The following is a 22857-nucleotide window of genomic DNA, read 5'->3' on the forward strand; positions in this document are numbered from 1 at the left end:
AGAATGCCTTTCAACGCGTAGTAGTAAAGCGAAGTACACCGAGGAAGCAGAAGCAAGTGCTTGCTGCGGTAAGGTAGGTAAACAATGCAACATGTTTTATTAGAATGTGAAGATATCTACCGAGCTGTCGGTTTCGGCTGCGGTGGTCTCCTTGAAGCTATTGGGTTCAGCGATAGCAGGGTGAAGGTAAAAATGTCCGTCATATAGATTAGTAAGAGGCGATAGGTAGTTTGGTGGCAGAAAAGTAGGGAGACGACAAACAACGGAGGCGTACAAAAGCAAAGTTCCTAATAGGTGTTCAGAAAGTTTGATGATAAACATTCATCCTGTTTTTCGCAACATAGGTATGACATTGGGCAAAATATTAACACGAGCTTGGTGGCACAACTCACCGCCCCATTTCAATGGGGGCGCTCATAGCATGTGTGTCTTTCCTCGTCTTTCCTCGTAAAAATGCAATGCGCAAAAATTACAGCAATTTACAAAAAAGGTGATAAGAACGACCTTACAAACTATCGTCCAATCTCCATTTTGCCAGTCTTTTCAAAAGGTCTTGAAAAAATAATTTTAACACGTTTAATTTCATTTACTGATCGCTACAATATAATAACTGACTCGCAATACGGCTTCAGAAAAGATAAATCTACCGAGCTGGCACTGCTCACTCAAAAAGAACTAATACTTGAAATGTTTGAAATTCAGAGCTTGGTCCTTGGCGTCTTTCTAGATTTCACAAAAGCATTCGATCATATTAATCACAACATACTCATTCAGAAATTGCAGCATTATGGCATTCGAGGGAAAGCTCTGTCACTTATTTCTTCGTACCTACAGCATCGGTCGCAGTTTGTCACGATTAATGGTCACCCTTCTTCAGTAAAGCCAGTTAATTTAGGCGTTCCACAGGGAAGCATTTTGGGTCCTTTTCTCTTTGTTCTTTATATTAACGATATTGTTAACATTGATCATACGGCCAAGCATATATTATACGCTGACGATACTAGCCTATTTTTTGCCGGCTCGGATGTCGCGTGCCTGTCTTCTCGCGCAAACGAAACACTTTGTCGCATTCACTTATGGGCTACAAATAATGAATTAAAGCTCAACATTAATAAAACCAAGGCCGTTTTGTTTCACCCACGAAACAAATTCTGCGAACTTCCCCGACTATTGCTAAACAATTTCGAAATAGAAGTTGTAGAAAGTTTCAAAACGCTCGGCGTAATTTTTTTCAAATAATTTGTCCTGGGATGCTCACATTAATTACCTGTCAAAAAAGCTGTCCAAAGTAATTGGTCTTATGCGTCGACATTGCTCTACGTTCCCTCTTTCGGTTAACAATATTCTGTACAATGCTCCATTTTCTTCCACGCTAAACTACGGTGCACTAGTTTGGGGAACAACAACAAAAGAAAATATAAAGAAACTTCTTTCACTTCAGAAGCGTGCAATACGCCTAGTTTTTAAAGCTCCTTACTTAAGTCACACAGAGGACATGTTCAAAAAGTTTAAGATTGTTAACGTACAATGTATGTACAATTTCAGACTACTCCGGCAACATAAGCTGGAAACAAATAAGAAAAAATTACCTTCTGAAATCACTGGCGAGGTTGACAAAACATTCCCCTACATACCACACATGCTATCCCGAAAAACGGAAAGTTTGCAAATGCCGCACGACCTATGGTAAGCAAATGCTAAGGTACACTTTACCTAACTTGTTAAATGAGTTGGCCAAAAATGGCACAGATGTAGAAATGATCTCTTTTAATGAGCTTCGAAGCTTATACGTATAACTCACTAATGTTTTACCTTTTTGTTGGAACGCTAATTGTGTTTCTCGATTTCCTCCATTTCTCATTCAGGGAATTTCTCGCAATGTTTGTATATATTTATGGAATTTATTTATGCACATATTTGCCCACTGTTTGCATTTTTGTACAGTTTTCTGAAGTTTTTTGCGTTTTCTGCATATTGATTTTCTTGTGTACATGTACGGGACTTATACCACTGTATGCCATGCTCTGGTGCACGGACCCAGTCAAGCCTTTTCAGGCTTTTTGTCCGTGCTCCAAACATCTTAGAGATGTTGAATAAAGCTGAATTGAATTGAATTGAATCCATCCGTGGTGGAACAGCGAGGCTCGACGACCTTCAGAAGAGCTTCAGAAGAGTTGTTGCAGGAAATCGTGGCGTCTCACATTCCACGGTGTATACTAGCTGGCGCACTATATAGTAACGCGCGGTACTGATTATGTGGTGGCAACGATAAATAAAATGTTATTACATGGTTCAAAAGAAATTTAAATGCGCAACAGCTGATTCTTAATGCTGGACTCACCAACCCTGAAAAATAAAGGCGTTTAAATGTCCTGCCCGACGCCTCGTTGGAGCAACGGGCATCCTGCCAGTATGCTCGGAAACTATATACGTGCGCGACGAGACAATAGCAATCGCGGAAGCTGGGCCATTCCTTTTGTCACCTACACTCATATCCGCTGGTCTAACCTATCAAGCCGCACCGAACAGGTAGCGAATATGTTCGACAGACAATACGGCGCTTTCGTTTCCGATGGTTTTGTTATCGGACCAATATGGGGATGATAACTTTATAGGCAAAAAAACTGCATACATTATCAACACCTCAATGAGACCGCAGCAAAACACGGGCATGTCAGACAACAGTGTTCGTTGCATATTCCATATACTCTGCTTACATTCTCGATGATATATATATATATATATATATATATATATATATATATAGAGAGAGAGAGAGAGAGAGAGAGAGAGAGTGACACTTTATTTGGCTGGAAAATATTTTAAGTATAGCGGGGGTCGGAGCCCCTCAGTCCAGGGCCCCACTGGCCTCTGCCGCCTGCCTGACCTGCAGCTAATTAAGGACTTTTGTCCTGCCAAGTCGGAACGGGCGAGCTGTGCCTCCCACTGCTCCATTGAGATATTATTAGTTGGCCTATGAGGGTGCTTAGTACACTTCCAGGTTACATGTATTAGTGTAGGTATGCCACCGCACCAAGCACACGTGGCCCTATAGCGGGTGGGATACATGGCATTTAGCAGTTTTAGATGGGGGAATACCCTGGTCTGTATTTTGCGCCAATCGGCGGCCTCTTCCCCCTAAGTTGTGGGTGAGGCGGCGGATATTTTCTGCGGACTCCGCGCTGATGAGCAAGGATGTCTTTGACATTTATGCGCCTTTTCTGGATGATAAGCATATAAATTTGCGGGAACGGCATATACCCATAGGTTTGCGAAAGCTTACGATACTTACTTCAAGTGCTAGCACAATATTGCGCGTATTTAACGTCGGAGTGGATATATTGTCACGCCTGGCCACCTCTGGCCACGTGCGTTGGCGTACTGCGTGCTTTAGAGGGTCGACTTTAGGTTATACTTACCGTGTTTTACTGGTTATAGCAAATTATACTCAGCGTTCGCGCTGGTTCGTGAGGCTCCTTTTGTGCGAAAATTCTTTTGTCATATTCGCCTCACATATTCGCGCTCAGTTGGCGTGTGCGCTCCGCTGCTGTATTACTTCCGACAGCAGGCTTCAATGGCTGTTTGCATTGGTACACGCGATATTGTCCGAAATCTTCTTATGCGTCATACGTCCAATCAAGCAACAAATAATAAAAAGAGAAAAAAGCGGTAGAGGCATTTTTTTTTTCCCGTGGAACCTCAGAGCCAACAGCGGTTATTAGCCGTGTGCATATCTTAGAGGGCGTCACAGTACTGCGCCGATTCAGACATAGAGGCTTCACCATAGCGCGTAGTATTCGCGCCTTAGTAGCACAAGTTCGTCATCGGTCACCGGAAACGCGGATTGAGTAGCAAACGCAAGATTATGTTAGAGCCACCGTGTGCGAGCAAAACTCAAACTTACAGTCCTTTCAGTCGCAGGCTGATGCGGAGAGCTTATTAAACTTCAAATTTGGAAGGGTTCTTCCGGGTCACGTTATCTTAAACAAGGCTGGTGACCCCTCCGGCCTAAACGGGGTGGGACATAGTGTGCTCACGTTTTCTCCACAAATTCCAAGGCAAAACTCCCAACTCGCGTGACAGAGCATCTTGAACACGTGGGGTGCTAAGGACCCCTGCAAGTGCAGCTTATCATTCTACTCACTGTTTAACAGCCCCCGGCGTAAAAGTTGCTCCGTGGGAAACGTCTAGAAAGCGGAGGTCCTTGGTACAAATTTCCCGTAAAGAGCTATAACCGGCGAAGAGGCGTGGTTCGGGAGTCAAGAAAGCAAAATGCTTCGTGGTCTCGCGAAAGACAATCCTTCAATATGACGTCCACCTCGAACCTCTCCCCCTCCGCCCCTTCGTACTCCGGAAACGCTGGAACCGCGGAGCGCTTGTGGTGTAAATAAGCAATTGACCCTCGAAAGCAATCAGCCACCGAAGTTGCGTTCCGAGCCAATACAACGCACGCGCCGTTCTTTTGTGCATTCTCCCCTTCTTTCGTTTCTCTCTCCTGCTCCCATGAACCCATACGTGTGCCTTCTGGTTTGTGCATTGCGGTTTTTCTTGGTTCTGTACAGATTGAAAGTTTTTGGCAGCAGTGGTGTGTGTGTGTGTGTGTGTGTGTGTGTGTGTGTGTGTGTGTGTGCGTGTGGGGGGGCGGAGAGGAGGGGAGGGGAGGGGGGAGGAATGGCGGTGGAAGAGGAGGCACGAAGAGGGAGCGGATGCCATAGCGAACAGCTGACCTCTGGGACCTTTCACCTTTTGTTGCTTCTGTGTATAGGTACATATCCATGCTTGAAGAGTGCGCGGTCCGTTATCTCCTCCTTTCTCTCTCTCTCTCTCTCTCAGGCTTGCATTTTCTTGGGTGTCGTTTTTCTTCTCTTTCGCATTTGTTTTTTTCGACAGTTTAACGGGCAGTTTCGCTTTCTGACTGCACGTTTCCCAAAGCACCCCGCTATTGTACAGCATGCAGCTGGGGTCTCCTAGAAACATGCAACTCGAACCATATATTTCTTCCGACCCATGCACACCCTTCCTTCTGCGGGTTTCGAAAGCTCCGCCCCCCTGTATCTCGCAACGAAGAACCTATAGAACCAGCCGTGTCGAATGTCGGTGTATATTTTGTTGGATTCCTAGGCTTGTTTTCGCGGTTGCAAGAATCAGTTGTTTCTCACTACCCTTAAAATACTCCTCCTCCTCCCCCTCCCCCCCCCCATTCCTTCCCCCCCTCCCGCCACTTTTCTATTTAATTTCGACGTTTGCCTGTCCCGTAACACGCTGCTCGTTTCACGTTTGCCCAGCGTGCCAAGGAAGTGATTCTGCACAGAGGTCAACCGAAGAATGCGGCGAGGCGAAGATGGATGACTTCAGTTTTGGTCAAAACTCACCGGCATTCCTAACGCGTGCCGTACACACCTAGACAAATCGGCCGATGGCATTTTGATGTAACGCTCCTTTGCGGGTCAAGGCGAGGGCTTGCGAAAGAAGGAAGAGGGCCACCGATTAGTCTTGTTACCTTGTACGCCACTAATATATACTTAATTGCTTTATCCCTCGTTTCTCCCATTGTTGCGTACTTGTGAGTGTTACTCTCGTAGCAAACATGCGATTATTTTCTTACAAGGGGAAGGCAGGGGTTCGTGTGATGCTCAGGCTGAAATTCGTCGAGTTCTCTTGTTGCTTAAAGCTCCTGGCTCAAACGTAAAAATGCATATTAACATCGAAGGATCATTTTCATACATTCCCAACATTGGCCATGCATGGCCAATATTGGGCCACTGTTGTGTGTTCTTCGTGTAGTGTCATTATTTTTCCACACTGTCCTAACTGAATAACAGCATAGCGAAGTTTTGAAGATTTATGGTTTTAAAAGGCAAGTGCACAGACGAAAAGGAAAGGCAAAGAAAGACAGCGTTTTGAATCGCCGACGTTAACACATGCACTAACGCCTCCACAAACGCATGCGACATTTATTTTGTGTTTTTTCGTCTGTCTTGTATTTGTGCTATTCTTTTTATACCTGTCGTATAAAAAAAGCTTGAATGCATGCTAAACATAAATACTTTTGTTTTCGCTTGTGTTAGCTAGTTACCCTACTGCAATATCAAAACAACCATTCTTGCCTTGAGATTAGATGCTGAGGAGTCGCGAAAACGAAAAACTGGTGGTGGTACCGCTTTGAACTTTCCGCGCCAGCTTACTCTGACGTAGTGCAACGTCACGATACGTATATCGGTAAACAAGGACTACATTGTATTTTAAAAGTGCCAAAGGCTGAACTTGGCAAGCTTCATGAAATTTTATTGAGCCGCAAAGGCCCAAACACGGAAAAAAAGACGCTTCGAAATCTGCGACGTTACACTGAACGAACATGCGCTCGAATTTCAGCGCGAAATTTTTAAACATGAAGAGGAGGACGGCTGGATTGCTTGCTGAAGGCGGACCTATAGCCTTGTTGCCGGCAATTCCTCCGCCTGAACATATCGAACGCGATACGGTCCGATACACTTCGCTGTCCGGCAAACAACACCAGGTATCGAAAACCGAGTCCAATACGTTGGGCGTTTTTCCAAACCACCACGACCCACAGGGCTCGATCACCACTCACTTTCCGACCCTGTCATCACGGAGGAATTTTAGGAGGAGCCAAAACACGTCTCTTCAGCTCACCTATGCTGTTAAAGGGACCCTGAAACGATTCTGACGCTTTTGTACAAACGTACTGAGTCGTTAGATTAAGTTCTTCTGATCATTAATTGGCGCTTGTGAGGGCTCCGCCTAAAGCGTGTAATTTATTATAAGATTATAAACAGGCACATCGCTAACGATCGCAGCGCTCAAATCGGCTGAGTTTTCAGCCGCCCCTGACCAGGTGACGCTATTTGACCATATGACGTCAGTAGGGCGAGCTATCCGATTGGCTGCCCAGGGCGCGTCATCGATAATATTTCCAAATTTATGGGGAACAAATGTCGTTCTTAATAGTTGGCATGTTAGTTAATTTGTTTCTATAAAAAAGAAAGTAACAGAAAGAGAATGCACAAGGACAATGTATCATGGCACTCTTGAAAGCACTTCCGGCACACAGCAAGTGTCGCCTGCTTGCGTTACAAGGCCGCTAACAGTCTGGCGTGCAAAGCGCTGCAGTTTCAGCCAAGGAAGAATGCTCCCCAGGACGCAAGAAAGGACATGAAGAAGGCCATCTTAAGCCACTTCCGTTCGTTGTGGTCTCCACGGCATCAACCTTGCGCCATTAAAGACTTAACTGATGCCACGCTGTCCTATTTGGCATCCGTATACAGGGTCAGTGCAAACTCCAGCTTGACGGTGCAAGACGGCATCATGGTCGTGCATGCATTGCGAAGCTCTTGGTGACATTGACCCTTACATACCGAAGTGCCCTGAACTTGAAGGAGAACGTAAGATAGCAATAGACTAAATTTAAACAAGAAATCAACCAAAATAGAGTTCCGAAAAAAAAAAAAAACACTTCAACAATACGGAGAGATAAAGTATATCCCTCTCTGTTGTCCCTTTAACAATTACATAGAACACGGTTGTACCATGTTGCAAGATGTTCGTAATTAAACAGAATTTGCACGTTTTGAGTCGCCGGTACGAGCGTTGACGTCAGCGGCTTATAAAAATAACGGCCGCGGGGCGACGACAAACACGGTTGGCGCGTGCCGGTGAATACGTGCCAAAGCGATGGAAGCCACGAACGGGAAGGTGCCCGCTGCCAACGGAGGGCACCGCTGTATGCAATCCGCGCCGTATGCATATGTGCGCATTGCGCAACGCGGAAGCGCGCGCCGGCATCCACGAATGTGCGAGGGACCGTGCCATAGGATTCTGAAGAGCACGCGCCTGGGCTTAACTTACTTCCTCTGTGGCCACTCTAGGACTGCGCAGAATGCCCGTGTTTGCTCGAGCCTAAGCCTCGTCTGTAAAGTTGTGACACATCAGTGCGTGTTCTCGGACTCTTTTCAGTATACCCTGTAAAATAATTTACACACTAAAAATGAACTATTACGGGTGTAAATATGTCTATAAATCACACCCTTACATCATTTATAAAATAGTTTACACCCTTAAGATTGAATAAGGGTGTGAATGTGTCTATAAGTCACACGCTTACACCCTTTTCTGGATGTAAAGATGCGACTTATAGACACATTTACACCCTTACGCTCTTGTGAGTGTGTAAATTATCAAGAGGTCGAGAGTTCGATGCCCGGACATGGCGGCCACCTTCCGGTGAGGGCGGAGTCGAAAAGACGTGCGTTCACCGTGCTTTAATTGGGTACGCGTTCAAGAACCCCAGGTGGTCAAAATTATTCCGGAGTCGTCCACCATATAGAACCCAGAACCCACTATGCAATTTCGACTCGTTATAACGCACTAATTTACACTTTTGATTATTTACGGAACTGCGTGTGTTTGTCCATGTTGCACATATATTTTGTAGATATAATGTAGAACTTATAGTAGAACATCTATGTATACAGATTTTTCGATATAGACTGTCAAATTACTCTGTTGTGGGAGCAGAGCGGCGGGGCCGAGGAAGACAGAACGGTCTGTAAGTAGCCCTATTGTTATGCACATATCCCACACACATTATTGTAAAACATATACAGGCTTTTAATGCGTTAGCATTCTTACGGTACTTCACGCAATTACCGGGGGCGATGTATGTTTGTATCTATGTATGAGTGGCAGAAAACCAGATGGAATGATGAAGCTAGGAAATTTGCAGGCGCACGTTGGAATACGCTAACGCAAGACAGGGGTAATTGGAGATCGCGGGGAGAGGCCTTCGTCCTGCAGTGGACATAAAATATAGGCTGATTATGATGATGATGAGTGGCTGACCAGACGAGACGACCGAGCGATCGTGGTTGCCTACATCGACACTGCATTGGTGAAGACGACCAGCGGGCTCCTGTAGTTTACTACTACTACTGCTACTACTGCTACTGCTACTACTACTGCTACTGCTACTGCTACTGCTGTTGTTGTTTTTGTAGTAGTAGTAGTAGTAGCAGCAGCAGCAGCAGCAGCAGCAGCAGTAGTAGTAGTAGTAGTAGTAGTAGTAGTAGTAGTAGTAGTAGTAGTAGTAGTAGTAGTAGTAGTAGTAGAAGACACCGACGACGACGATGGGAATTGGTGGCCCGAAACTTCAGCAGCCTCTGTGGCCCTTGCAGTAGCAGGAATCATTTACAGAGGTTGCGCGACAGAACATTCATAACAAGTGTTTCGTTTGTCATAGTTATTATCAACATCTAACATTCAACGGTTCACCATACGCATACTCATATTTCCTGAAGTGTTCAAATATATATTTTTAGGCAGTTTCGGATGCGACAGTATGAAGGCTCATACACAGTCATGTTACGCATATTTTCTTTCATAAACTTCTCCACTGTTCATTAGAGCATTTTTTTTCTTTGCGCCATAAATACTTATATATCATCATCGTCATTGTTTCAAACGAACCTATTAATGTCTCTATATAAGATGCCCGCCCTTTAACAGTTCCTTCGTAAACACTTAATGAGAACTTCTTAATGTCTGTAAGGATTCCGGCGTTAAAGATTAAATTTTGAATTCCTCGCGATAATTTGGTGTCTCGCTATCAGCTGACACTGTTCTAATTGTATGCCTACCAGGAATTGCTGTACATCTGTTTTTTCTTTTTAAGTTTTTAATGCTTGAACGTCGTAACGACAACAGCTCGCACGTTGAAGCCGATATAGAAAACATATGTATCTGCTCCATTCCACATACAAGCCTCTTTACTTTTAACACGTGGTGTGACGAGGCGAGAGCTTTGTGCTGTTGTGTTGAGAATGGGATATAGTTCGATACAGGGGTGCTGCTTATATTCGATAAAAGACGTGTGCGTTGGGTGACCGGCCGTGGCGCGAGAGCAGGACGTTCGACGGGGGGAGGGCACGCTTCCGAAGACGAACCATCTTGCGGCCTCGTGTCGGGCGCAGTTGGCTGCGGCTACGGCTCGGCTAAACGTCCCTTTCCGACAACCTCCCACCCCTCCTTCTCCGCTAATGGACAGCTGTCCATTAGTGGCACATCCGACGACAGGTTAAGTGATTCTCGAAGCACGGCGAACAGGTCGAGGTGCCGAGCCTTCGGCGTGAAGCGGCGGGTAAACGCGGCTTCGGCCCCTGTAATCATTTCGTAACACTGGCGGCGGCCAGGAGGCGCTGTCGTAGCTAGCGTTTGTGGGCCGGTAAACAGGCTGGCTGTCAGCAAGCATGTATGCGGTGCATAGCACTTCACAGCAAGCTGTTCTCCACTCAGTGCTTACAAACCGTTGTGTCTAAGCAGCAAAAAGAAAATAGCAAACCCGCACGAATGCTCGGAACTTGTAGCTCAAATACAACGACAGCTGTGGAGCGTCTCCCGTGAAATTGTTTCGGTATTTGTGTTGTGAAAAGTTAAGCGTAGGTATGACGAACGCAAGAGGAACGACAAGGACCTTTTTTGTTTTGTTTCTCACGTATGTCCTTAACAGCTCTCAGAGTGTGACATAAAAGCACGACCGGGGTAATTGGAGATCACTGGAAGAGGCCTTCGTCCTGCAGTGGACATAAATTTAGGCTGTTGATGCTGATATATGTACAGTGTACTTCAACTGTATGTTCCAAGTACCATTAGCATATATTGTGCTGCAAAGTGAAAGTTATAGCGAGGACAGGAAACCGTGTTTGCCGTGACGTCAGGCTCACATCATCACACGTGCCAAAGCTGCTTGATAACGGGTTTAAAAGGGCTGTCACTGAATAAACGATGCGTAGTGTTCCCGTTATTATGTGAGCGTTATTATGCTCCTGGCCGCCTGGCCGAATGCCGTAGGCGTACCTGCCCGGTAGCAGTTATAACGTTTTGAAACGCAGACAAGACAAAACAGATCAGAACACGGGAGGGATTACACGGGAGTGCGAAGCGCAATCACTTCGTCGACGGTTTATAACCGCACTTTAGTCTCAGAGGTATGTTTTGCAGCTCCAGTTAGGCTACAATTACAAAACACGAAGCCAGAAACGCATCAGTACATTGTAGTTGTCTTCGGTTTGTGTGCGTTTGGAATTATACAGACAGTACAAGAGTATACACTGCTTAGCATCAGATGTGTAAAACAATACCTCTTCATGAGAAAAGGTGTACTTGGCGCCATAATCGTGCGCGAACATCTCCTTTTTATCACGTAAACAAGAAAGCTTGAATATATATATATATATATATATATATATATATATATATATATATATATATATATCGGTGCAGCAATGAATCACAGGAGCCGGCACACAAATAGTTCAAAGAATAGAAGCACGTGGGACAAATATAACAGGACTTCACTGACGTTTCGGCCGGGGTCCGGCCTTCATCACGTGTCTTGATGAAGGCCGGACCGCCGGTTGGTCTGCCATGTCGTTGAAACGATTCTAACCATGTACCGGTACCCATTGCAACAGTGTCGACTCTCCATTGAAAGCGCTGCGTTCAGAAGCGCCAAGTGCGTAGAGACGTCATTATTATTATTTTTTTTGTCATTTATGGCCGGTTTTCTTCACAGCTTGGGAAAAAAAAGCATGTAAATAATAACGTCATGGAAACAACTTTACTGGGTGTTTCCGAGCCCGTGGCGAAATATAAAGGCGCTCGTGTACTGACATTTATGTGCACGTTAAATAATCCTAGGTGGACGTCAAAATTAATTCGGAGTCCCCCACAGCGGTGTGCTTCATAGTCAGATATTGGCATTGTCAGGAACAACCCAAAAATTTCATTTTAGTTTTTTGTTTCTGAGCACGCGTTACAACTTTTAAAATAAGACTGATGTCGTCAAACTAATGTTCAATATTTTACCGAATTAAACGTAACTAAATGATTAGTCATTTCCCTTGAAAAAAAGAAAAGAAGACGATTACAAACAAGATGCTGTTGTTAGTAACTGTGCGTTGTTAGTATCATATGTCTAAGATATATACCACTTCGATATTTAAAATTTGGTTCTAGTTACGTGAAACACCCGGTATACTGAAGTGTCGCCCGAGGCGCCTGTACTCCATAGTAGATAAGACAAAATCTTTTCATAAAAGTTTCAATCGTATTACAGAGGTTTGGCTTGGTGTTCACAAAGCCATTGCGTATGCAGTAAAATTATTGATCGAAACTGCGCTACACGCGGAACGCCATGAAGATACTTGCAAGGGACGTACTGGCGATAACTTTCGGATTTAGCGTCGCAGGTGTTCAGTGGCTTGCGTGGCTAGATGGCCGACAGCCCTCCCTGTCTCTCTACATCTCAACCACAGGGGAGCCCCACCTCCATAAACAAAGGCGACCGAAAGTATCGGCATAACCGAATATACAGTTTTATTCTTGTCAAAGAGAGATTGCTCGTGCGCGCGTCTTCAAATATTTTGGCTCCAACAAATACCGCATGAAGCTGCGCAACCATCACTGATTATTTCGCCAGCTGTCGCGTCACTGTTTGTCACTGTTTGTCACTGTGGGCCAAATAGCAACTTTTTTTTTTTTTTTCAACGCACGTAGCTTTCATTTGAACGAGGACACGTGGCAGAGAACGACGTGTTCTTGAGTCCCACAGTCTTAACTGAAGTCGCTCAGTTTCCGTATACAAAGCTAGAAGAGTGCGAGCGAACAATTTTCCCCCTGGAAGAAACTTTAGCAGCAATCTTTGTTCATCGGAGGTCATTCAATGGTGCAGGTCACCACAGGACCATGATTTGCGTTTGGTTTTCTTATTTGCATCCGGGCGCTCGCTCCAGCTGTAATAGCAGCTGCAGCGATCCGTGTGCGACCAGACCAGAGCACACGTTGGGCTATAACGGGGCCTTTGTACATGCAACGCCGGTGGAGCCGTAGAACCTGTTCTTATGCGCATACAGCTTGCCGCACACGACGAAGAGCAAGAACGCCTCGCCGCGTGATCTCGGCCGTTATTAATCACGAGCTGCATGCAGAGTGACGCCGGCGGGACGTCTTGTTTGCATACACAGTCAACGAGAGGGCACGAGGAACCCACTGCCTCGAATCCATTGAGAACAACCATCTATCATATCGCGATTCTCGTACACAGCGTAGTTGTATAATATACCTATACTAGATAAATGGACACGTGTTTCCAATTCTGCAGATGCGAACTTTCAATGGTGCGAGCCTGCGGGTGGTCCGGAAACGACTGGTTTCTATTCTGGCTTCGAAATTCTCGCTGATTTCTTTTCTTATTATTTCTAGTTTTTTCCCTAACATATACCATTGCGTCTTTCGAAGATTATTTCGCGAAGAGAACGATTCATAAGACCGTATCGAACGGGAATGATAAACGCCATTGCCATGCCTTGAAGGCCGGTGAGTGGAAATGTCATTCTGATATGCAAGTGTGAAAATCCTCATTTCGCCGTGTAAGCCGGTTGTTTCTTGTTCTGCAGGGTATACACGAACATCCGTACGGGGCGCGGTGCGAATGTGTTCCACATCCACGGTTAAGTTCCACGGATATCCACGGATATGTTCCCAGGTAGCTGATATTCGACAGTGTGCTTCAGCGGTGAATTCTGCTGCTCGCAGGCAGACAAAGTTATACTGTCTTCGAACACGCGATGTGCCAGTAGACCGTATTTGGGCGAAGAAACGGTGCTTTTGGGCGGTACAAGAGGAGAAGAAATACGCACACAATTTATCGAGGCCTTGCAGGAAGGTCAAACAAGACACCGAAAGAACAAAATAACGTGAGAAGAATCACGTCTACTCACATGCTTGGGAGGGTTGACGGCTATGGATCCGCTGTTTAACCGAATCAAGTATGCCAGCCAGCCAAATCTCCAGTAACGCAGCCACTGCACCAATGCTTCCTTGCAACAGATGCGTACTGAACACAAATCAAGTGCCTATACCTTCTCGTTTTATTGCGATAGCAATTATATATGGAGATTCCAAGCGAATTTGTGCCGTCGGCGTCGCCGTCACTGTGACGTTCCGTATAAAGTCCAAGGGTGATAAAATCGTCACCGCGTGCCATATGCTGTATGTGCGAGTGAAAGAGCGCGAGGGACGCGCGCTTTCACGGAGAGCAAATGCACGGCGGAGAGCAAACGAGACGGCTTCCGGCGTGCGAAAGGCCGCGTGAGGGGGGGGGGGGGGGGGGGAGGGAGCATTTTGACAGTGGTTGTCTGCGATCATCGAGTGTGATATATTCATTTTTGCTTGTGCCCGCTGACACCATGCTTGTTAATTCAGTTAGTAAGCGAATTTGTCCAAGTTTATGTAGCCGATAAAACTACTACCCTTACTCCGTATCGCTCTCTGCTAATTTGCTAACGCAATTCATGCTTCGCCTCTCGGGCGATCCTGGGACTTTTTTGTGCGTAAGAACAAATCGACATAAGGCAAATCGGCTCACCGGTTCGAAGTGTCCACCAGGTCTGCGTGCGCGGGGTCTTTATCTCCATCTACATCTTGTCCGCCTCCAGGAAGCTGTAGAAGTGCAGCAGCATGAAGATCACGATGCACCCGAAGAACAGAGCGAAGACGACCAGGAAGGCACACATAATGGCGGCGACTGAAAGCGCGGCAAGTTCACCTCGACAGGCGTGTTATATAGTGTCCTCCTAGATCGCTGGTTGTGCACGGCGGCTCACGTGCTCCGTAAGCCTGCACGCTATCATTATTGTCCTGTTGGGCAGAGCGCGCGCAGACAGCGAATGTAGCAGGTGATATGGTGGCGACCTGCGCGCGATGATCACGTTCTCGGGATGCCTCCTCACCGTTAATTTGGGATCGACATCGTCCTCTTCTTCTTTTCCTCTGCTTGCTCTTTCTGTGGATCGCACAAGTGCATATTCATTCACCGCATTTAAGCAAAGCTTGGTGGTCACGACCGAACAGCGTATATATGTGTCATAGAATTAAATAGGGTGCTGTAGTTGTTTAACCACTAAAGGAAGTAGTAGTAGTAGATCAATTTTTCTGCCACTCGGCATGCCTTCTTTGAGGAAGCAAACTGTAGATTTTTAAAACTGTTTTGGGGGGGTTCAGCTGTATTGCGGGATATGTCACGAGAAATTTCGGAGCAATGGACTCTATTGGTGTCGATAACTACTTCAATATTTGATGTAAACTTGTATGCATCGGTAGGTCTCGACGTTTCTGAGTATGCGTGTCGCTATATTGATGACATTAGGGCAGTTACCATCATCATGCGCGATTACTCTCGATGCATAGTTGAGATTCTGGAGGGCCGGGCCAGCGTTTAGACGAAGCATACAGGAAAATAGCGACACACACATGGCGCTTTTCCGTGTGCTTCGTCTATAAGCGCTTGTCCTTTAGAATCTGGACTATGCTACGCCAACCGGCCCTAGTTTCTACCCAGATTGACTCTCAACACAGTCGGCCTTGATTATAAAATGACGGTTTATTCAATTTTTAATGATACACATTTTCAAAAAGTATATACCAACATGTATTAAGTGAGATACATTGCATCTAGGGATCACACCAAAGCTGCCCCGTCCCCAGAAAGCCACGAGAGAGCTTCTGCACTATACAGGAAGACACCAGACATCGAGTTCTCGACTGTATATACACAGCACCTTGTTCATTGCACGTGATTGATCTAAACTTCTGTCTTTTTTTTATGTCTTTGTTACTCTCCCACCCTCCTTTCCGCATCTAAGATAACCAGCTCTATAGAGTTTAGTTGAGACAGTTTGAGTTAGGCCTTACACTTGGAGTGAAAGGGTGACTGCTAGATCCATGTCGGTAACGTTGATAATCACTGATTTACAGAGGCATCAATTGGAACATGCCCTAATTGCGTCGGGCTTGGTTCCGAAGTGTCAATCCTTTCTTTCATGGGAATTCCAATTGATTTCATTTGGAAGTTACATGAGAGATAATAGTTCTCGGATGGGTCTAGGCGATGGCACTAGAGAAATGATGATATGAAACCCGATCTTGGTGAGTAAAGCCACGAAACCCCGAAGCTGTTAGTATTGAAATTATTAGCTTAATTATAATGTGAACCCTCAAATAAGGAAATAGGAAATGTAGCCGAAGAGGTCAATGACGAAGAAGTTGGCAGGCATTGGATGCAGTCGGATGAATATAACGCACAGAGAAAATTTGAGATCCCCAGGAAAGCCCCTCATTCGGCAGTGAACGTTCTTTTAACGCGATAGCGTTAAGGGCCCCGTGTCGCCGAATATCCGGCGTCGGCGCTGGCGCCCGCGGCCGGGAAAATCATCCCCAACCTACCAGGCCCTCCAAATATATTTGGGTATGCCACACCATTATATCATTAATGTTGCTCATACCTTGTCATGCATTTTTGGCAAAGCTATGCCTCGGAATCTTGAGAATGACAATCCACAAACAAATGTCATGAAACAAAATACCCACAGCGCATGCCTTTTATGTTAAATCTTCTCAGACTGAAATATTAAAAGAACGAAACAAAAACCTGAAAATTATACTTTTTTTTTGGCACAGGCTGTGCAATATCTCCGGGATCGCCCCACGCAAGAGGCCGCGTTTCTGCCAGAAAGCTCGCCTTCGTGCATAGCGTTCGCCGCTAGTGTTTCCCGGTAACCATTACGGTTGCTCAAGCTGCAGTTGTCGGGAAGCGTGAGAAGCAGTCATGGATCTTTGAATGCTATCGCGTTCCACTCTTAAAAGTGAAGCTTAAGCGTCCTCGCAATTTTCTTTTCTGGGTCAACAAATTGTCGCTCTTTGGACCGTCCACTTGGTTACGCAGGTCTCGGTTTAAATATCTTACACTGTACCCGTCAGCGGCTATGTAGTAACCATTTGTTTAGTTCAGGACCCATAAATTATCGTGTAAACGCAGAGATTAAAAAAAAAATTCGTCGGCCCTTCCACTCCGTGAAGATGGTTAACCAACGAAGCTGAAACGTGCGGCCCCCGTGTTTATCACTGGGTTAATCCCGATGGTTCATTAAAGTATATCTCAATTATGAGGTTACACAAATGTTCGGCTGCGACGGAGAGAACGACATTACTGACGGTATGCCCGCTGTCCGCCGTTGTCGCTTGCGTTTGATGTGTCGTGTTTGTTCGGCGGCGTAATTAGCAACATTCACCCGACATTGCCGCTTGCCATTCTTCGAAATTAAATCGTTTCAAAATTAAATCTGTCCGTCAAGTAAGACAATGAATGGCTCATATACCCCTTTAAGCTATGTCTCATACCCCCGTAAACACGGCCTCCCTATTACTACAGTGTACTAGTACACTGTACTATTACGACGACAGAAGTGAAATTCTACGCTGGAATGATGAACGGCAACGCAGCCAGCTGTGAAAGAAGACGACGACGAACGCGGGAGCAGTGGCACGAGCGCGTGCCGAGCACGAGCACGAGCGCAACCCGATGGGCGCCAACGAGCCAGCTGAGGAAGAAGACGACGACGCTCGAGCCAATGCTGATGACGATAGTTTTCTGCACACAGGCGATTTCGCCTAGCCATATACTATTTCGCCTAGCCACATAAAGTTTCGCTTTAAAAAGGACAGAGCTTGGCTCAGCAGTAGGCGATAGAGGCGTGAAGGACACCTTAGAAATATATCTCGCTTTATGAATAATCAAACCGGGAGCCTGCTGCGCCAAATTCTCCTGCTAATTACGTCTAATCGTATCGCCTGTTTTGCAGCACCCGGTACTGATCGAGAGGGAGCTGCACACAGCAGCCGATCGTGCCACGTGCGCGCACCAAGTACACACCGCAGTCATACTATTAGTCGCGGCCTAGAACATGCATGGGCGCGGCCTCTAATTTCGGACTCGCGCTATTCGTTCCAAGGCGGCATTTTGTCAGCCGTCGTGTCGGTTGTGGCGACGTACGACCGCTTGACTTGACCAGCCGGTTCTTTTCTCTCCTTCCCTCGGGTCCGAGTGTTTCGCACCTCTGTGTACCCGCGCGTGACGCGCAAGTGCATTTCGATGTATATATACTGATGGTTGCGTAAATGGAAGCGCCAAGTATACACATGACTCTACCGGCTAAACGGTTCGCTAATTCCGGCTCAAATTGTGCGCAGAAGTTGCATTTTGTAGCGGGTTCAGTTTAGTGCCACGACTGCGAGCAACGCTTTCCAGTTTCGGTCACTGTAAAGCCGAAGTGCTTGTCATTTGCAACGACGGCACCCCCCCCCCCCCCCCCCCAAAAAAAAAAAAAAAAAAAAAAAGGAAAAGATTTTACTGCAACGGAATGGTGTCGCCATCTGGTGGCGCCACACCGTATTGCAAGATCCCAGATGTCACAATATTTCGCGCCCACCTGCGCGTCGCGCGTCAAAGGGGCACGTGTTATTATGCGACTTGTATCTGCTATAAGCAGCATGGCGACAATCAAGCGCGAAGTCAGAGAGGCTGGGACAATCTCCTCGGTGGTGGCAATAGAAAACAAACCTGCTATGAGTAACTATACCCAGGAGGTAAAAACAAAATCAGGAAAGAAACTATGTATGGTAACTCAAGTGGGGACTCTGTACTTTTCGAAGCGAGATCAGGATGCCTTAGAACGAGTATAGTTGTAAAGTGAGGTACACCGAGGAAGCAGAAACAGTGCTTACTGCGGTAAGGTAGGGAAACAGTGGAACGTGTTTCATTAGAATGTGAAGATATCTACTGAGCTGTCGGTTTCGGCTCCGGTGGCCTCCTTGAAGCCCTTGGGTTCAGGGGTAGCAGGGGGAAAATAAACATGTCCGCAGCAGAGATTACTTAAAGGCGAGTGGAGGTTTGATGGCAGAAAAGTAGGGAGACCACGTACGGAGACCACGGTCAGCGGAGGGGTACAAAAGCAGAGTTCCCAATAGTTGAAGTTGATTTTATTTTACCCCACAAAGTACAAAGAAAATTGCACATGAGATGTGGTTGGGAAGGTGAAAAAAAAAAAAAAGCTGCATGCATAGTGATTCAGATAGTTTGATCCTGGGAATTCTTTGTGTGCGTGTGTTCTTTTTCTTTCTCTTTTGTGTCGTCTGTTTTTTTTTTCTTCTTTTTAATAGGTAATACATTAGGCAAAATAAGAACAAGAGCTTGGTGGCGCCCCCCACCACCCCGTTTCAAAGGGGACACTAATAACATCCATCCATCCATCTATGCATGTTGCTTTAGAAAGCGATAATGGCCTGAGGCTCTATTCTGGACACGCATGGCGGCTGCACGGCCGCCATTATCCGCCATCTTGGCTGTCTTATTGGCTGTCCAGAGGTCACGTGTTTTGAAATTTGTGCCGGGAAACGGAAGTTTTGCTAAATGCAATTTTGCGTTTTCGTCAGAATGATGAAACATGACGTGGAGCTGCAAACTTTATCGACTAATACTTTTTTGTGGTCCTTGGCACCTCTATTGCGACTTTAACGCTTTGAAAAGAAAGTGGACGGTAGCGTGCAGAAGCTCGTGCAATGCATCTGTAATTTCGCGAATATGTGGTGGCGTTCCAAGATAGCCGGCATGTCAGCTTGCTGATTGGCTGAAGGAATATCCTGTGAAGAGCGTCACAGGAAGGGCTGTTTCGTAAACGTCAATTTGACGTTGCGTGACGTTGCGCTCGGCCGCCATTGCAGAGATTTTCCGCCATAATTTGTGGTGCGACGAGCCACGCGAATTATGGTAATGAGCGGCCATATGCAATGACAGTGGAGAGGCATGCGTATCGCCGCATTTTCCCTGTCATTTCGGGTCATAAAAATCTTTTGTTCACAACGCGTGCTCATAGCATTTGCATCGCTCTCGGGTGGTGTTAGCATTTGTGTTTTGCACCATCATTTTTATTAAAAACACGTTTATTTGAAATAATATTGTTTGAAACTAGCAAACTTTCTGCGAGATTTTGCACTTTTCACTATTGCGTTTGTATTGTAATTAATGTTAATGACTTTTCGCGTCATTAAAAGCTATGACAACGGTGACTTTTTAATTTATAAAAAGAAATGTACGCAAGGCGGCGCCTTGAAGTTTCCTCTCGCGGTTCGAGTAAGCAGCGAAGTGCACAAGAGATGGCAGTGCCGGCGCTTGCGTCGCTCAAGCGGATACCTGAGGCGCGCGCAACGCTATCGATGATATTCGGCCGCTTCTCAGCTAGCCGAGTCGGGCTGAGTGACTTACGGTTCACGAGATAGCGATAACGCGGCCTAGAGTGTGCGCCGATCCTCACTGGCAGGTCGCGTATGTTGTCTCAAGGTAGAAAGCAAGCGCGTGGGCGCCAATATACGATGACTCATTCCGTTTCCCGAGGACACGCATCCTAGCTAATGAAGCAGACGACAGCCTGCGCGCATGCAGACGACGGAAGCGAGAAACGATTTTGATGGAATAATTGTACGCTTTGAGCTAGCTGCTTTATTTTTACTGGGGAGGAAAACTGTTTTGCTTTATCAACCACGCTAGTTTAAATGCCTACATTATAGTTTCTTAGGCGAAACGTCAAATTTGCGTCACGTTACGAAAGCAAAACGGGGCCATGAGCGCCATTTTGTAAGCGTCGCGCCTACGTCACGCCTAGAAGAAAATGGCGGAATGTCCAGAATAGCGGCTCTGTTCATTGCTACGCCCTCTCTCTCTTTTTTCCTTTCGTAACTTCGCCACCGCTCGACCATCTAGACGCGAGTCGCACATGCGGGCAGACTTATAGCGTGCGCGTGTGACGCAGTGCCTATATAAACTGGGGACAACGGCCGGCGATAAACAGGCACAGCGGCGGACCCCCCGATGACCGGAAACTCAAGCCTGCACCCATCCGTCGCTCCCATTTTGGAACGGTGACTCGACGCAGACGTCTTCACGTGAGGTGAAGTGTTCTCTTTTCTGTTTTCTTTTTGGCGTAGCCACATCGGACACCTGTGAGCGCGCAACTATAGGAAAGCAAGATGGGCCTACAGGCGACAATAGACAGTTTTAGTTTCACGTAGTACGCAGAAGCTTTGCGCACGCAAACATGACAGTTCTAACGAACATGAGATTTCTAAATGTTTGCGTGCGCGAAGCTTCTGCGTACGTGAAACTAAAACTGCCTAATAACAGCACGCGTGTTTCTTGCACGATGAGCCAGCGGCTGCCGGCGATTATTTAGTATACGCCCACATCAAGTAAACGCGCACTGCCCTTAGCGGCGAGGCTTTGCATGATCAACAGGGGCGCGATCGGAGATGTTTGTTAGAAACGCGTTCTGTTCAGTTGCTGCAGCGGCACATAGTGGCAGTATACAAAATTCGTGACACCAGGAGGGAGAGAGCAGCCAATCGGCAAGCGGCGAACCATTCTGTAGCCGCAGTCGCTGTTTGGTTCCAATCCAATCCACGAGGCATGCCATGTGAAGCCGGTCTCGTAGCGAGCGGACGATCGCTCGAACTTCCCACCTCTCGTCGCGTTCTGCTCCGAGCAGACGACGTGCTCGTAATCAAAATGATTGACAGGATCGTGTCGTCATTTTGACGTCACCAATAGCGATGAACACCCCGGACGTTTGTCTTCGGGGAGGTCACCACTTGCCGATTGGCTGCTCTCTCCCTCCCGTTGTCCCAAATTTGGCATGCTGTCACTTTATGGCGTTGCAGCAACTGAACAACGCGAGATGAACAAAGATCTCCGATCGTGCCCCAGATGGCTTTCCCACACCCGCCCATGTTCAACGATATCGGGCCGCAAGCGCCTTCCGGTCTCGGAAGCTATGTCCCACGCAAGACTGACCGATGGCGCGGCTACGCGCCGTTCGCTCGCGTGCTTGGTCACGTGGTATTTTTCATATTTCGCGGGCTTCCCCTCTCCTCCTGGAAAAAAAAAACAAAACAAAAAAACGCGATGTGCACGTTGCTTGAAACCGCTCATTCTGACGTCTCTCATAGGTTTTCTGTAACTCCCTGATTGGCACCGTAACAATAATAACGACAATTGAAGGTTGGCCAGTTACTTCGATTAACTAGTTGAGAGGCCGGGGACGAAGTACCGACGGTTTCTCAGCACGCATCCAGACAACACGTGCGTGGTCGTATTCACGTAGAATGATCCGTCTTCATTTAATGCTTCGTGGATGACAGTTGGGACAGCATGCATATGTTCAAACGGCGTATATAGTTGCATAGCGACCAACGACGAATACCGTAAATACCGCGAACGCTATCATTGACGCTGGAAAGCTCTGTAGATGATATCTTTTTGCATCATAGAAACAAAAACAATAATTGAATATGAATTTGCGTTTTCTGTTTACTCAAAGCCGCCATTGTGTGATACATGGTGTCAGGGACATTGATTTGTTTATTATTTGTATGCTTTATTCATTTTTTTTACATTACGTGGTAGTTCTCATATCAGTGTGATTCAATAAATACGCGTCGCGGAAGGAGTAGCAACTGTTCAAAAAAGCATTACGCCGTAAAACATCCCGTCAGAGAGGAAATATAACTGGTGTGCAGATGTGGATTAAAATTTACGGCGGTTTCCTCGAAACAAGTGTTCATTCCATATACCTGGTTTCATTAAGCAAAAACGCTTATTTATTTTTTCATGCTGTTCTGTTATTAACGGCTGCGAAATACGGAAAAACAGCTGCGTACAGTTTGGAAAATGAAAAGGCTTTTGCACATTGAGGTTTCGCTTTCATTGATATGTGCGACCTCGGTTATGAAGCGCACATGTCGGGGAAAGTAGTACAGAGCGCCGTGCAGTGAAATTGCGGGGAGCGCTGTCTGGAAAGTTCACTATAATGCCATTCTGTGTTCGAGTTTATCTTATCGCCTTGCGGAGCGGTCCATTTGTTGCATATCGGGTAACTGGCTACTTCATTTATATATATA

At 46.3% G+C, this 22857-nt stretch overlaps 1 protein-coding gene across 1 annotated transcript in view; it reads right to left on the bottom strand.

The window, feature by feature from the left end:
• LOC125946618 (kunitz-type U19-barytoxin-Tl1a-like) overlaps nucleotides 1-14548 on the bottom strand; it is a 44307-nt gene extending 29759 nt beyond the window's left edge. The window contains exon 1 of the mRNA XM_049670165.1: nucleotides 14441-14548. Within this exon, the coding sequence (XP_049526122.1) occupies nucleotides 14441-14489 (49 nt within the window). The 5' untranslated portion in view covers nucleotides 14490-14548. The remainder of the gene's footprint in view (nucleotides 1-14440) is intronic.
• Nucleotides 14549-22857: the final 8309 nt, after the last annotated feature.

The sequence above is a fragment of the Dermacentor silvarum genome, chromosome 7 (genome assembly GCF_013339745.2).
Source record: "Dermacentor silvarum isolate Dsil-2018 chromosome 7, BIME_Dsil_1.4, whole genome shotgun sequence".
Classification (NCBI taxonomy): Eukaryota; Metazoa; Arthropoda; class Arachnida; order Ixodida; family Ixodidae; genus Dermacentor; species Dermacentor silvarum.